Source organism: Leguminivora glycinivorella, chromosome 5 (assembly GCF_023078275.1).
Source record: "Leguminivora glycinivorella isolate SPB_JAAS2020 chromosome 5, LegGlyc_1.1, whole genome shotgun sequence".
Taxonomy (NCBI): Eukaryota; Metazoa; Arthropoda; class Insecta; order Lepidoptera; family Tortricidae; genus Leguminivora; species Leguminivora glycinivorella.
Genome location: NC_062975.1, coordinates 671,251 through 689,336, shown reverse-complemented (window position 1 = coordinate 689,336; position 18,086 = coordinate 671,251). Strand labels below are relative to the sequence as shown.

Below are 18,086 nucleotides of genomic sequence, written 5' to 3'. Positions count from 1 at the left end.
TTTTGAAATGTCTGTCATCACGCTGAAATATTCTTTTAACAGTTGACTCCAGAAAAAATGCTAATAGTACCAATGATGATTTACATTAAGTTTCATTTTTAACATAGCCTGAATATATTCTTGGTTTGACCAAGAATATATTCAGGCTATGTTAAAAAACATTGTGTTTTAATACAATATTAAACTTTTATCTTATATCTAACTTCAGACATTATAATCACTAAATTCATCTAATTCTAAACTTATGTAGTTAAGTATCCATAACTTATCTGTTTAGCTCAAGATAAATGGGTCGGAGATTTATCTCAGGAAATGAAGGGATCCGGCGAAAGAACCCAAAAGTCTCGAGCAAGGCCCAGAGGCACAACATTTGAACCTCGGAAGTAAAAGAGAATAAGTCGTTCTCCATACAAATGTAGGTTTCGCATTTTGGAGTTAGAGTGATGGAACTTGGAATAAGTTGCGGTGTTTAATCTTACAAATGAATCACATGGATACTTATGTGGAAGTTTTATCATAATTCCAGACAATTTCGCTTTTGGGTAAGAAATGGTAGCAATATGCCACAATTGTCGCTATTCTTAGGTATTGGTTTGACCAATAGTTAAGTGACATCTAGCGACAGTCACGCGTCAAATAGCGTGAATTATCAGTACCACTAGATACTAGGTGGCAACAGTGACTCGTCTGCCAAAAATGTAAAATTAGAGCAGTTTACAACTTATATTACAAGCAGAGGGAATTAAAAATAGAATACTGATTAATACTATCGTAATATTAGCTAAAAATTGGTGAGCATTAGACTCTTCGTTCGTCGCGACATCTATTGACAAGTACCAGTATTGATAATTTACGCTAGTTGACGCGAGATTGTCGCTAGATGTCACTTTACTATGCCTATACAAATAACTCGCATTTACTGATATATGGAGTTACAACTCTTCTCCTCTATGGTATTGGTTGATGTATGATAATACCTAATGGCCATCCTAAATATCGTTGGGCCTATCCACTGGAGGCGGATCTCCGTGAACTCGGCGTTGGCGAGAACTGGCGTGATGTCACTCAGGCCAGGCCCCTTAGCCGAATGGCATTTCTCCGACGTGAAACGAAAACGAAACGCCGCGAAAGGTTCTGGCTCAGTCGCGCCAATACGCAAGAGCGATAGAGATAGATATCTACTAGCGTGTCGTTTCGTGAGCGCTGGTGCCATTCGGCTACGCACGACTGCTACGCGCGCTACGCGCTGTTCACGACTCAAATTCGAATGGTGTCTCTAGCCATAATAAATGAAATGAAATGAAATGAGCCTGTATGTCTTTATATGGAGCTGAAATTACTGCCGTATTGGACATGTAAATGACATTATTATTCTTTCGGTTTCAGTTGAAATTGCTTACTAAAATTATAGAACATTTAAAAATAAATCTACGTAAGACTTAAGATGCCCATAGCGTAAAGAAGCGTTTCACAAATCATAACTTACACCCTATCGATAACGTTATTCAGAGGGGTGTATCACGAAAATATACGGCGCAACGCGATTGGCTATAACCCCAAGTGGACTATCATAACAGTATATCTCGAGCCTGTGCTGCTATCCATCATTTAGTACAAGAGCTCCGAAAATGTACAACCTGGAAAACAACAAAAATAAAGATGGAAAGGAATGGTGTATGACATAAATAGACGGAAGATATGTGTAGGCCTTTATCTTATGGAGCATATACATCAGGATTATTTTCTGGTGCACAGGCCCTTATGAAGTGCACATGAAACGCCTTTTCCTGGTGCAAGGACCCTTGAATGAAATATGCGACGCTATTGTGATGAAAAAACACAATTTTATGAAGAAAAATGATATATTTTACCCTAGACAACGATCGATGGCACTTATCGCGATATCAGTGACGCTGGTTTGATTCCAAGTCTAGGCACTATACGAAGAACTCCACCTTTGAAACTTGGATTGCAACACGTTCTATCTCTCTCATCCCTAAAAGGCTACCTTCCCACTTACACCTAAACTTACATTAATAACATATTTACACTTATAATAAAATAAAATCATAAATATATACACATATTTATTTATATACATTTTATACACATATATACATTGACTTACATCACTAAACAAACAAACACAATATTATATTACATTTACATATTTATAATATACACGTTAAGTTTATGTATCGTCCGTCAATAATTTGCCGTACCAACAGGTCGTTGTGTGCTATGCAAACGCGCACCGCGATAGCAGTTCTTTGTTCGCTGCGCCCGGTTTCGATGCGTCCAGTACCGGCCGGCAAGCGCCGCGCCCCACCTCAGTTGATGCACGATACTGACGCGAAACGCATGTCGCTTATGACCGCTAGACGCATTACGATCGCTATCGCTTTGCCTTTGTTTAAACTGTATTTTCTATTTCTTCCGTACTGTTACCTTCTGTGTTTCTATCTTCTGAACTTTGGACATTCCTTCTGTGTTGTAAACATATTTATAGACATTATAATATTTATTGGAGAAAGTGGATGTTTGCATTTTGTGGCTGACCTACGTCACGCACCCTGCCTGCAACCCCATACTGTTGACCCCTGACGAACACAGGACCGAAGGATATTTACCAGAAAACCGTACGTAGAAGTGTCCAGAAAAATAGATAACAAAAGTACCGTTATGCCGCCCGTCACAGAAGTACCGGCTGGAGTGCCTGTTTCCACTGCACCATCCGTCACTACTGCTCCGCTCGGTTCCACAACATCGACGACGGACTCATCCGATGTTTGTAAGGTCGGAATGCGACTCCCACCTTTTTGGCCAGAGGACCCGGAGATTTGGTTCTCACAGGTTGAGAGTTCGTTTGACGTGGCCGGCATCAACACGGATCTGACCAAGTACAATTATATCGTCAGTCAGTTAGATCGGCAATATGCGAAGGAGGTCAGGGATGTTATCACCAACCCACCGGCAACTGATAGGTACAAAAAGCTGAAAAGTGAACTCATCAGTAGGCTGAGCAACACGACCGAGAAACAAATCCAGCAACTTCTGCACCATGAAGAGCTGGGTGAGCGTAAGCCTTCGCAGTTTCTGCGTCACCTGCAGGCCTTGGCAGCGAATCGTATATCGGACGACGTTTTACGCTTGATGTGGACCAACAGATTACCTGTGACTGTGCAAACTGTCCTCGCAGGTCACCCAGATGCTTCTATGGACATTATCGCTGACCTTGCTGACAGAGTCTACGATATCGGCCCACGCTGCGCTTGTTCATCGCACGTCGCTTCCGCCAGCTCCGAGCAACCAGGCTCCAATAATGACGCCTTGGCGAGGGAGATAGCTGCACTCAGGAGAGAGGTTCGCGACTTGAAGATGGACCGTGGTGGGGGAAGATCCCGCCCAAGGGATCGTAGCCGCTCCAGGAGGCAGAGCCGTTCCAGCACCAGATCCCAGTCCAGCTACAGAAAATTTCCCGTCTGCTGGTACCATTCCAGACATGGGGAGAACGCTAGCAAGTGCTTGCAACCCTGCGACTACAACAAGTCGGGAAATGCCACGGGCAGTCGGTAATGGCGACTCCTGACCGCCCTGTCACTTCGCGTCGCCTGTTTGTCACCGACAGAAGGTCGAAGCTGCAGTTCTTGGTCGACACCGGTAGCGACCTCTGCGTCTTCCCCAAGTCGTTACTACGCGAGCGTCGAGCGCCGACGGGGTACAACCTCTCCGCAGCCAATGGGACGCCGATCGAAACCTTCGGTTACGCGCATCTCAACCTGGACCTAGGACTCCGGCGCGACTTTCCATGGCGTTTTGTGGTAGCTACGGTTACAAAACCGATTATAGGTGCAGACTTTTTAGCGCACTATAGTATAATTGTAGATTGTGGTGGTAAAAGGCTAGGTCGTATTATAGATAACACTACTAGCTTATTTTCCAATGCTATTGTAGCTACTAATAGTGCTGACATATTTTCCGTCAAGGTCATGAACGGCAGCGATTCTTGCTACCATCAAATTTTATCACAGGAATATCCTGAAATCACACGACCTGCTGGTATTCAACGCACTATACCTCACAACACACAACACCACATTCGCACCACTCCAGGTCCCCCAGTATCCTGCGCTCCGAGACGTCTTGCCCCTGACAAGCTGAAGTTGGCGAGACAGGAGTTTGAAGGTATGTTAGCTAGCGGCACAGCACGACCATCGGAGAGCCCTTGGTCTTCACCACTGCATTTGGCGCCTAAAAAAGATAATGGGTGGCGCCCCTGTGGTGATTACCGTCAGCTCAACGCTCGGACGATCCCCGACAAGTACCCAATCAGGCATTTGCATGATTTTACACACAGCATATCTGGTTGTAAGGTCTTTAGTACGATTGATTTAGTAAAGGCTTACAACCAGATACCTGTATGTCCGGAGGACATACCGAAGACGTCCGTCACGACGCCCTTCGGTATGTTCGAATTTCCATTTATGACCTTTGGACTCCGGAATGCAGGTCAGACCTTTCAAAGGTTTGTGGACGAGCTGACACGCGGGCTGGACTTCGTCTACTGCTACCTGGACGACTTTCTAGTTTTTTCTAGGGACGAAGAGCAGCACAAACAGCACCTGCGTGAAGTTTTTACCAGACTCCGGGACTACGGCATGGTGATCAACGTGTCTAAGTACGTCTTTGGGGCTCCCCAGGTAACTTTTTTAGGTTACTTGATTTCGGAGAGCGGCACCAAACCCTTAGACACCAAAGTCCAAGCCATACGTGACTTTGCACCACCCAAGGACGTCAAGCAGCTGAGGAAATTTTTGGGTATGGCCAATTTTTACAGGCGATTCCTGCCGCATGCCGCCCAAATCCAAGCACCTCTCAACGCTCTCCTGGGTGGAGCAGTCAAAGGTTCCAAACCCATCAACCTGACCGGCGATGCTCTGAAGGCTTTCAACGAGACCAAGGAAAGCCTATCCAACGCAGCGTTACTTGCTCATCCCGATTGTCGGGCTAAGCCGGCGTTGGTTACAGATGCATCAGACGTAGCACTGGGTGCAGTACTGCAGCAGCAGCTGCAGGACCAGGTATGGCAGCCATTGGCTTTCTTTTCCCGGAAACTCAGTCCGTCCCAGACCAAATACTCACCGTATGATCGTGAACTGCTCGCGATCTACGAAGGTATCAAATACTTCCGACACATGCTAGAGGCGAGGCACTTCACGATCTATACTGATCATAAGCCGATCAGTTTTGCTTTCCACGAGAGGAAGCATAACTGTTCGCCTAGGCAGTTTAGGCACCTAGATTATATATCCCAGTTCACGACCGATATAAGGCATATATCCGGCAAAGATAATGTTGTGGCCGACACCTTATCTCGGATCGAGGAACTGGCGATACCTTTCGATCTGGCCGATCTGGCTAGAGCTCAAGTGTCCGATCCAGAGCTCGCCGAGTACTTGACCTCGTCCTCCCTGCGCTTGGTAAGGATGCCATTTCCGGGTAGTCCAGAGCCTTTGTACTGCGACGTCAGTACGCCGACTCCCCGACCGTTCGTTACCAAGCAGCATCGAAAAGCCGTTTTTGAGAGTCTCCACTCCTTAAGTCACCCTGGACCCAACCCAAGCGCCAAACTGGTAGCACAGCGATTTGTATGGCCCAGCGTGAGGAAGGACTGCAGAGACTGGGCACGAGCTTGCGTGCCATGTCAACGGTCGAAGGTGAGCCGTCATGTGTCTGCACCCCTGGGCACATTTGAATTACCTCGGGCTCGCTTTCAACAGGTACACATTGACCTAATCGGTCCTCTCCCCGTTTCTCAAGGCTTCCGCTATTGCTTGACGGCTATAGATCGCTTTACGCGATGGCCAGAAGTCGTACCAATAGCGGATATCACGGCAGAGACGGTGGCTAAGGCTTTGTTGACTGGCTGGATATCCAGGTTTGGCTGTCCCGTAGATATTGTCACAGATCGTGGTCGACAATTCGAGTCCGCACTGTTTCAATATCTATCCAAGGCCATTGGATTCCAGCATAGGCGCACCACAGCGTACCATCCAGCATGTAATGGGATCGTGGAACGCTTCCACAGGCATCTAAAGGCCGCCATTACATGCCACGCTGATGCCAACTGGTCCGAGATATTGCCACAAGTGCTACTTGGCATACGCAGTGCCTTTAAAGAGGACTTACAAGCGTCCTCAGCCGAGCTGCTATATGGCGAGCCACTGCGACTTCCAGGCGAATTTTTTGATCCTAGCTTGCCTGGTTCCACGGATATAACCGAATTTACCGCGCGACTACGATCATTCGCCTCGAAGTTAAAGCCTACGCCAGCTTCTCGCCATAGCAAAGACAGAATCTTTGTGTTCAAAGAGTTAGCGACAGCTGATTACGTCTTCCTTCGTGAAGATGCAGCACGCGCTCCTCTGACACCTGTATACTCAGGTCCACACAAAGTTCTGGAGAGAAGTGACAAAGTTTTTAAACTCCTCATTAAGGGCAAACCAGTTACTGTGACCATTGACCGGTTAAAACCTGCACATTACCTGGCCGAGGACTTGACACAGCCGGAACCACCGATTGCACCTGTCGCACCTGGAAATGTACCGCGCGAGAGGCAGCATCCTGACCCTGGGCCTAGCATACCTACTGCACCTAGAACTACACGTTCGGGGAGGCAAGTACGTTTCCCAGATTATTATCGCCCTTAACCAGGTCTCTGGGGGGGAGTGATGTGGGCTACCTTCCCACTTACACCTAAACTTACATTAATAACATATTTACACTTATAATAAAATAAAATCATAAATATATACACATATTTATTTATATACATTTTATACACATATATACATTGACTTACATCACTAAACAAACAAACACAATATTATATTACATTTACATATTTATAATATACACGTTAAGTTTATGTATCGTCCGTCAATAATTTGCCGTACCAACAGGTCGTTGTGTGCTATGCAAACGCGCACCGCGATAGCAGTTCTTTGTTCGCTGCGCCCGGTTTCGATGCGTCCAGTACCGGCCGGCAAGCGCCGCGCCCCACCTCAGTCGATGCACGATACTGACGCGAAACGCATGTCGCTTATGACCGCTAGACGCATTACGATCGCTATCGCTTTGCCTTTGTTTGAACTGTATTTTCTATTTCTTCCGTACTGTTACCTTCTGTGTTTCTATCTTCTGAACTTTGGACATTCCTTCTGTGTTGTAAACATATTTATAGACATTATAATATTTATTGGAGAAAGTGGATGTTTGCATTTTGTGGCTGACCTACGTCACGCACCCTGCCTGCAACCCCATAATACAATTATCACTGCTGCACAATATGTTCGAATTGATCTAGGCACTATACAAAGAACAAGGGGCAAGACCTCCGCCTTCGAATGTTACCGTAGCTTGTATCATGTCTCACGCCAATACAGGGATAAGTACCTATAGTAATTTAAATATCACTGCTACGCTTCAAAAGAACCTCCATGGTGCTCAGACCAAGCAGGCTGACACTGTGCCCGTCGCTTGCAACAGTCATCATCCTCCTTGCGTTATCCCGGCATTTGCCACGGCTCATGAGAGCCTGGTTTCCGCATTGACAACTAATCCCAAGATTTGGCGTAGGCACTAGTTTTTACGAAAGCGGCTGCCATCTGACCTTCCAACCTGAAGGGTAACTAGGCCTTATTGGAATTAGTCCGGTTTCCTCACGAAATTTTCCTTCACCGAAAAGCGACTGGCAAATATCAAATGACATTTCGCACATAAGTTCAGAAAAACTCATTGGTACGAGCCGGGTTCGCTTCGCTTACAACAGTATCTATTCGAATTTACCGCAAACCAAAAATGTGCTCTTCTCAATTTACGAGGCATTAAATTTGAAAAGGCAATTCCCAATACCCTACTACGTTACAAACCGTTCAAAGTATTCAAATTGGACTTGGTTCGCACCTCGCCAATAACCGGCGTGATGTCGTTCCGCCATGTTTACGACTATCGCCGACTATAAAGCTGATTCACAATTCTGCAGCAAACCTAGCCAATGTCAGGTTACGTAGCCAAATGCACAAAAGCTTACGATAATATCGTTGTAGTATCACTCTTTCGAATTGGTGCGACAGAGCTAGACTGCGTTTCGATCGACGTCTAGCGTCAACGACCAATTGGTTAGATCAATTGAATTGGTTACGCGTCGTAGCCAGCCCTCCCTATCGCTCTTCTGGAGTGGCGTGACAGAGCCAGAATGCGTTTCGATTGACACGTAGCGTCAATTCAATTGCTTCAAATATAAACCATCGCTAATTTTAAGTATTTGTTGGATGTAATGTAAATATCGTCACTACTTTTAAAAAAAATTGTATCTTCGTCTGTCAATGAAAAGAAAATTGTAGTAAGTATGTATGGAATGCATAATAGACTTACTGCGTTTTAACTTTGAGGAACAGCGTGAGATACGAGATTTTTTTAAAGTAGTGACGATATGCAATACTTGTTTTTAATAAACATTATGTTTATGTTTATGTTATGTTTAATTGACACTTTGGTTAGACCTACAGACCCAACACTCGATCTTGTATTTTATTGCGAAGATGTACCTAAAGTTAATTGGTTTTAAATACATTTTCAGAATGTTTAGGTCGGCATAGGTGAATTGGAAACTGTTTACAGGTTATTTTAGAAACAGGAAATTAATAAAGTAACTTTGTTTTTGATTTAAGGGAATAAACTGAAATAAACAAGCCCACTGGTGGCGAAGCCGGAATCGAAGGGGATAAGTTTCAATCGCGGTTACTATTGATTTACTACCTAGTTGAAATGTTTTGCCGTAGATTTAAAATAAAATGACTTTTATTTTCAACAAAGGAAAAGAATTACGTAACAATGTAACCTAATAGGTATTACATAGATGTTTATGTTCTTCTAGAGGTAAACAAATGTTGTCCAGCTTTTATTGTGGAGCAAGTAGTTTATGTTAGTCGTTTGTTTGAACAAGATGGACGATGTGAAATGCGAGTACAAGATGGATTTTCTCGAGGGACTGTAGTCCCATAAGGAGTTGTGAATAAAATACTAAATGTATGTTTTTGAAGGTCCGTTAACATAGCCAATCTAGCCAACATGAAAATCATTAATATTTCATATTAGCGTAGTCACTCAATCACTCTTCCATATTAATGTGATAGAGATACAATACATATATTGGAAGGAGATAGCACGTGCCGGGCGATATGTATTGAATACGCCTGTTGCAGGTTCTTGAACCCACATCTCTTAAAGGCCGGCAACGCACCTCCAACACCTCGTGTTTCGGGTGTCCATGGGCGGCAGTGATCGCTTACCATCAGGCGACCTGTCTGTTCGTTTGCCTCTTATCCCATAAAAAAACACTAGATGGACACTACTAGGTATCACAGTATGAAACCAGTAATAATTCTTCTAACAAATTTTGCGCCGCGCGGTTTGTCCTTGAATAGCGCTCGCACGCAGCGAGGTGCAGGGAGTAGCTTCATGCGGAACCGGATGATGCCGGTCGCGTTACTACGGGCCGCACTGCGTGCTGCCACTGCGACACACGCACATCATTTTAATTTTATAACCTGCGAACGACCAGCGAGTCGTGTCATCATGCACGCACACAACGACAACTGTACCTATGCACAATGAGCTAACAACTGCAACACCTCCGCCGGCGGCGTGTCTAGTACCTATTATTATACACTGAGGATAGAAACATCGGCATTGGCATGTCATTTCGTTCGCCATGGAGAATTATACCATTGGCATTATGTCGGCTTGTCATTCCATATTAACATACGTAAGCTACGCTTTTATAGTGCTGAGAATAATAAAAAGATATATTGTTATACAAATTGGTTCTGCTTTTACTTGTCCAAATAATCATTGCCCCACGGCACCCCACGGATAGCTTTACAGTACTTATCGCCGCTTCCAAGCTCGCAAAACCGCCAAAGTACCTACTTACGATTCAGCTATAATCCTTTAGGTAACCGCCGCGATCACCTATTTTGACTGCGCTCATTTATTCCTACTGCGGGAAATACACTGCAATTTCACTGCCATAGACTACGTAACAGCGACGCAGATATAGAAGACTGGTGATAATTCATTGATGAGCGTTTACGGGTAACGCTGAGTAATGCTGACCGATTCAAATGTGGATTTGACATCAAACCGATACTTGATTCGAATCAGCTTAGATTCAACGTCATGAATGGACTCTATGTCGACAGAAACGCACTCTGGCTCTGTCGCTCCAATACGCAAGAGCAATAGAGATAGATAGCTATGAAACAGATATTATAGTAGCGTTTGGCTACGTATACCCTAGCCCCGTCACCAAATGGAATTTCTGCGACGCCAAATGCCGCAGAAATGCAGTCTGGCTCTGTCGCGCCAATATGCAAGAGATACTACGGCTACGGGGCTGAGTGTCACGCTCGCAATATAGTCTACAAGTTTGATGAAAGAAGGCGCGAATGACAACTAACGATTTGATTACAATACGATTGAAAGTAAATTGTGTATTTTAATGGCGGTAATCTAGAATTTATGTCATGAACGAATGTGAATTGATACCCGAAACCTGAAACCGTAGCCATCATAGCTTCAAAAGTTTAGTGTGTAATTTCTGTACCAGTGATTGCACATCATGGTTTTCATAATTCTAATAAAAATATACTTACTTAGTTTAGAAGCAATTCTATTATTCACTTAGTACGTTTGTATATTATCCGGGTCTGAACCGCATCGCCTACGTTTAGGTAATAACTTTTACACAGAGAAAATTCATATTAATTATAAAATGTAAATTAAAATGTTTTCTACAGTGTAGTATCTTCTATAGTATATAATCTGTGCCTCACCGCCAGTGCCGGAATAAGGAGCACAATGAATGTAATCCTGCCTTAATAAGGAATGGATTGTGTAACACTTAGTTTCCGATTGGGCTGGAATTGGGTATATTTAGGACGAAATAAAATTAAACTGAGCGGTGTTCACTTGATTGTTGTGCATAATGAAAAAAAAAAGGAGATATGTACTCACTCTCATCATATAATACCTACAAGTTTTTTATGCATGGGATAACACACTAAATAACTGAACTTTTTAAGTACAGTCAAGTGTAAAAATATGAGTGAAAACAATCTTTACTAAAAATATGTCCCATAGCATCTTAGTCCGGTGTAATAAGAGGGTAGTACCTATCATAGCTGGGCACCGTTAATCAAATAGTTAACTTCGTTAATCGCTAATCCGTTACTAAAAAAGTTAACTTCGTTAATCGTTAAAGCGATACATTTCGACAAATTTAACGTAAGTTAAAGTTAATCGTTAATCCGTTAACACGTGAAAAAAAATGAACTTTACTGAAAGTATTTAGTTGTATCAGTATCCACTATAACGTATTATATTGCTGTAAAAGGCCGAAGTACAGCTAGCCTATTGAACTCTAGGTTGCGCGTGGAAGGCAGTGATCGCCTGAGCTACTGCCAAGAGCTGTGTCAGGAGAGATGCTGGCGGTGACGGGACTGTTGTGGCACTTTGGGCGGTAGAGGCTAGGGAAGCGAATCTGGTCGTAAATAGGCCTCGAATTTGCTGCCCCATCACTACAACAGTCGCCATGGTAAAGCTTAGGATTCACCGAATCAACGTTAGTGAAAGCAAATCCTCGTGAAGAATACTTTTTTAGGTAATATTTCGGGCTTTTAGCGATCGACATCGGTAAAACCTAGGATTTACTGGCAAATCATAGGATTTGCGGTACTTCGGGCTTTTATAGTAGCGTTCAGAACGTGTTTTTCGCAGCGCAGATGGCGCTTGTGCCCTACTAGATTAACGATTAACGGACTCGGAGAAATTTAACGGAAGTTAACGAGTCCGTTAACATTTTTTCAAGTTAACTTAAAAGTTAATCCGTTAATCGAAATGTTAACTTCGTTAATTAACGATTAACGGATTAACGAGTTAATGCCCAGCCTTTGAGTAATTATGTTAACTAGAGAGGGCACCTCAACTTGATTTTGTGTAACAACACTTAGAGCCGATCGGCACAAACGCGCTTAGTCTGTGCCGAACGGCTGTGGTAGATTGACGTATCGCAATGAAAAATATTTCGTCTAAATAATGCCGTCATGTGTAGTGAGGTACTGTACAAACTGCTCAGGAAAATCTAACAAAAGCCAAGGAGTGACTTTTCATACGTAAGTTTACTGCATTTTTGTTTAAACACGCTTACTTTTTAAAAAATGTATCAATATAAACTCATGCCGAAGCGCCATGTTGCGGCGGCCATGTTTCGTTGAAACCAAAGAGTAAAAAATGCAACAAAAGCAGACGTGACAATATCGCAAGTTAGTTCAAGTTTCCTATCATACATTAAATTATATATATTTATCGACGCAAAAAAGGTTATTTAATTATTATTGTCAGAATTGCACAGTTTTCCGACATGTCGGTCTATAAAAGATTCTCAATACGCGTGTCGAATTTCATGTGACTATGTAAATGTAAGTGCAGTACCTAACCTATCTGAATGAATTTGGGTAGGTAGACGGTCAAGCAAATTATGAGAGTATAAAAACGCGCGAAATTCAAATTTTCTATGGGACGATAAACCTGCGCCCATACATACATGGATGTAGATAAAGTTATGTATGCGATTATACATAATTAGGCGTTAAAACACTCATGTTATCTTATTAACACAACAAAAACAACACTCATGTTTTAATGCCTACCATTATGCAAATGTCACATAAATAACTAATATCCAGTTGCGGCTACGTGTACACATGTACGCTCAGTCCGTATGCAGCTTTATATGTGGGCATTTAAAAAAATTGGGACTCACAGAGTTGTTAAAAAAATGTTAAATCGCTGTCAGTTTTGCAACGATAATTAAGCATGGAATTTCAATAAAAACATCGTTTTTGTTTTATGTAAATTATACTAAACTATAATCTAAATTCAGAACGTGAAAAAAGTTTAGTTTTAAATACAGATTTCAAGCTTGATTGTCGTTACAAAACTAACAGCGATTTATGTTTTTTGTTAACAACTCACGCTAAATGTAAACCCATGTCGCTTCTATACTACGACTTCTAATCTATGCACTCTATGCAGGGCTCATCATCGCGACCGAAAGGTCGTAAGCGCCGAGTAAAATCGTAGCGCTTGCGACGTTACGGAAGCAGGCCATTGGTTCACACCCCGCCCCCTCGCCCCGCCTTCAGCTTACAGGCTGTGACACGTTCGTTGTTTGCTATAGCTCCTCTATACGAAGTAATACTTACTCAATGTGCCCAGCTATGGTACCTATCATATTTATGAGTTTCTCTTTTAATATGCTACGTCGGTGGCAAACAAGCATACGGTCCGACTGAGGGAAAGCTGTCCCCGCAACCTAATATGGACGCTTGCGACTCGAGAAGTATCACATGCGCGTTGGCAACCCATTAGAAACCTGTACACTCCCTTTTGGTGTGTTAAATACACAGTAAAAAGGAGTGTAATAGTTCCAAGGAGAGTTCGGGTTGCCGACGACTCAAAGGACAATAGACGGAATAAATTTAGTTCCGTAGGTCCTTCCGTCACCAGCACACCGCACCCTCGTTGAGCTCTGGCAGCCTTACTCACCGGCAGGAACATAACACTATGAGTAGGGTCTAGTGCTATTTGGCTGCAGTCTTCTGTAAGGCGGAGGTACTTCCCCAGATGGGCTCTGCTCTAGATTCGAGCGAGATGATATCCGCTGTGCTGTGCCCTACCACACAATGCGGAATATCATTCGCTATGCTCTACCTATTTATTAGGTACTTAACTGTACCTACGCGACTATGACCTAACCCAAAACCGCAATGTAGGTAACATACGAGTATTATACTCGTACACTGAGAGAAATTTGCATTGTGAATTTAACAAGTTCGACTTGTTGCGGTTTATCCGTTTGAATCAGCCAAACGTATGTTTAAAACAATATGTGTCAGGTTGTTTTTATAAAATCGACTTGTTGATTCAAATATATTGCCGATTCAAATGACAAGTAGCTTGTTGTTTGAACCAAAGAGCACGTAGGCGCTATTTTAACCAAAAAACTTGTTGAACGAACATGAAAACTGGTTGTATTTTCTCTCAGTGTACGTGGCATGGATATCATGCCGTTCATCCATGAAACATTTTCAGAACTATAATAAGCCGTCCTATCCATACAAATGTAACTTGTGTACTTACGTAGATAGTTACGGTCAAGAGTACCCTAAACCCACAAGCAAGTTATGAAAGTAAATGAAGCGAAAGCGGTCAGGGTCGAAGGAAATACGTGATTTTTGGACCCTCCGGAATATGCAAAGTTATGCATAATTATGATATGACTTCGTTTTCATTGGTTTTACCCCGCTGCGTTATAAAAACATAAATGTTAATTAAAAACACGTTATGAATGTTTGTCTACAATATATAATAACCTAACCACAAAATTAATATTTTGAAAAAAAAAAAAAAACCGACATAGTGGGCCGATTTTCATGAAACATGGCTAAGAACATTCCCAACTAACTCAGCTTTCAAGCAAATAATAACAAAAAATAAAACCGCCTTCAAAAATAAGCGCGTTACAAAACACGGAGAAACTAAAAAGCCAAAAATAATAAACCTTTGAATTCAGATTTCTTATCGTATTGCAATAATCTAAACATCCAAATTATAAACAAATCAATTATTTTTGAAGTCGGCACCAGACCTGTTTGCCCCTCCCAACCATACGCAGGCTGGCCCCGCCTTCAAAAATGATTGATTTGTTTATAATTTGGATGTTTAGATTATTGCAATACGATAAGAAATCTGAATTCAAAGGTTTATTATTTTTGGCTTTTTAGTTTCTCCGTGTTTTGTAACGCGCTTATTTTTGAAGGCGGTTTTATTTTTTGTTAAAAAGTTTATTTATTTGTTGATTTTTAGTGGTTTCTAGTGATATTATATGTATCAGTCTGAATATATGTACAGTAGTGAAAGAATTATCCTTTAACTCCTAACCATTGAGGAGTTGACCTTCCATCATCAGCTCAGCCACATTAAATTACTACCGTCAGGCGTAAATACTGGTGTACCTTTGAAAAATACACTAAAAACCTTACATGTGCCTATAACATTTGAAGAGTTCCCTCGATTTCTCCAAGATCCCATCATCAGACCCTGACTTGGTCTCAATGGGACCATCTCGGGGTTATACCCGTTCGATCAAAAAAAAAATTTTGAAAATCGATCCACGATTCTCGGAGATATCGAGTAACATACATACAAAAAAAAATAAACAACAAAAAAAAAAACATTCAGTCGAATTGAGAACCTCCTCCTTTTTTGAAGTCGGTTAAAAAATCTAAATCGGTTCGGTAATTCGGTCATAAATGGGACTTAAATGATATTTATGGTTATGTTTTTTTTTTAATGATAGGAGTATTTTACAGCCGTAGTACTGAGTGAGAAGTGTTACTAAAGGTCACTTGCACCAAAGAAAATTGAGGGTTAACCCTCCATTTTATATGGCATTTGACAGTTGACAGCCCACTAACCCTGAGTTAAGTGGCTGGTGTGGCCTTAGTGTACTGGACATTTCTTCCAGCAAGAAAGGCGGAACTACATTAACACTTTCGAAACCGGGCTCTACGCGGCGCTACGACATTTTCGCTACATACGGGGAAACCCATGTAATCGGCTACGCTTCTACGAGCGGTGTACCCGACAGTCGGGTTCTTGGTAGCGAAAGTGTTAACAGTAACATGTAACTTCGACTCCTCCCTTCCGACGCGTCGGAAGCATTTGTTTTTTTTTTATACTACGTCAGTTTCTATCAAGCATACGATACGGTCCGCCTGATGGAAAGCGGTCACCGTAACCTATGAACGCTTGCAACTCAAGGAGTGTCAAATGCGCGTTGCCAACCCATTAGAAGCGTGTACACTCCCTTTTGCTGTGTTAACAGCAAAAAAGAGTGTACAAGTTCCAAGGAGGGTTCGGGTTGCCGACGACTTAAAGGACAATAGACGGAACAAATTAGTTCCGTAGATCCTTCCGTCACCAGCACACCGCACCCTTGTTGAGCTTTTGCAGCCTTACTCACCGGGAGGAACACAACACTATGAGGAGGGTCTAGTGGTATTTGGCTGCGGTCTTCTGAAAGGCGGAGGTACTTCCCCAGTTGAGCTCTGCTCTAGATTCGAGCGAGATGATATTTATCCGCTGTGCGGTGCCCTACCACACAAAGCGGAATATCATTCGCTTTGCCCTGCCTCCTGGAAAACCTGTTCCTTTGTCCCATACAGACATTCTCAACGTCGCGACTGTGATGGTATCGCGTCCCGCCAGACGTTATTAAGTGGCCCTCTCCTGAATATATAACGGCCCGCGGGCGCAATAAAAGGACTGAGAATGAGCTCGCAATTTACCACGGAAATGTATTACACCTGTAAGCGTTGCGTGAATAGACTTGCTCAGAAGAGTGCTTATTAGGGAATAAATGAGGCTTTTTTACGAAAACGTAGGGAAAACTTTGAAAAACAGTTTTTTTATATACCACGTCGGTGGCAAACAGGTATACGGCCCGCCTGGTGGAAAGCGGTCACCGTAACCTATGGACGCCTGCTACTCAAGGGGTGTCACATGCGCGTTGCCGACCCATTAGAAACTTGTACACTCCTTTTTTGAAGAACCCCATATAGCCCATATTGTAGTTCATCGGGAATACATCGGGTTTTTTATTATACTTAAATGGGGCTTACTCTTGACCACAGACTAGCCAAAGGCAAAGACGTAGCCTACGATGGATTGAGCTCGCCCAGAAGATGCCAGTTCACCCTTGATTTTAAGGTTGCGGGGTTATATGAGCTCGGAAATATAGCCGCCGACACGTACTTATTTAAAATTTTGTATCTACAGAGAAACATATTTTTCTGAGACATCAGTCGTCCGGGATCACGGAAAAAGGTTAAATAATGTTAATTAAATGTGTTCGACCAGGAGGGCGATTTTTGAATCTCGCATACGGGATTTTGTCACTAAAATACCGGTTTAAAACGGTGACTTGCTTATTATTTTCAGTGACAATTTTCTGAATACGAACGCGTGAGACTCAAAAATCGGCCCGCTGTAAGTGGCTTCAAACTTTTGTGGAGAAAATGGGAGAATAAACGTTAGGTTAGGTTACCTATATCTCCAGAGATATTACATATTCCATGCATCAAAAACCTCTCTTTTTAACCGACTTCAAAAAAGGAGGAGGTTCTCAATTCGACTGAATGTTTTTTTTTTTTTTTTTTGTATGTATGTTATTCGATATCTCCGAGAATCATGGACCGATTTTCAAAATTTTTTTTTCATTCGATCAGGTATAACCCCGAGATGGTCCCATTGGCACCAAGTCGGGGTCTGATGATGGGATCTTGGAGAAATCGAGGGAACTCTTCAAATGTTATAGGCACATGTAATGTTTTTAGTGTATTTTTCAAAGGTACACCAGTATTTACGCCTGATAGTGATAACTTTATGTGGCTGAGCTGATGATGGAAGGTTAACTCCTCAATGGTTAGGAGCTAAAGGATAATTCTTTCACTACTGTACATATATTCGGACTGATACATAGAATATCAATGGGAACCACTAAAAATCAACAAATAAATAAACTTTTTAAGAAAAAAGAAAACCGCCTTCAAAAATAAGCGCGTTACAAAACACGGAGAAACTAAAAAGCAAAAAATAATAAACCTTTGAATTCAGATTTCTTATCGGATTGCAATAATCTAAACATCCAAATTATAAACAAATCAATTATTTTTGGAGTCGGTGCCAGCCTGCGTAGGGTTGGGTGGTGCAAACAGGAAATAGCAAGGCGATGAACAGGTCTGGTACCGACTACAAAAATAATTGATTTGTTTATAATTTGGATGTTTAGATTATTGCAATCCGATAAGAAATCTGAATTCAAAGGTTTATTATTTTTTGCTTTTTAGTTTCTCCGTGTTTTGTAACGCGCTTATTTTTGAAGGCGGTTTTCTTTTTTG

At 42.3% G+C, this 18,086-nt stretch overlaps 2 protein-coding genes across 7 annotated transcripts in view; one reads left to right on the top strand and one right to left on the bottom strand.

Annotated features, from left to right (window-relative positions):
- Nucleotides 1–18,086, bottom strand: part of LOC125226253 — a 108,039-nt gene that overhangs the window by 66,356 nt on the left and 23,597 nt on the right. The window lies entirely within an intron of this gene.
- Nucleotides 2,683–3,576, top strand: LOC125226420. The gene has a single exon (XM_048130402.1). The coding sequence runs from the start codon at nucleotides 2,683–2,685 to the stop codon at nucleotides 3,574–3,576; it is 894 nt and encodes a 297-aa protein (XP_047986359.1).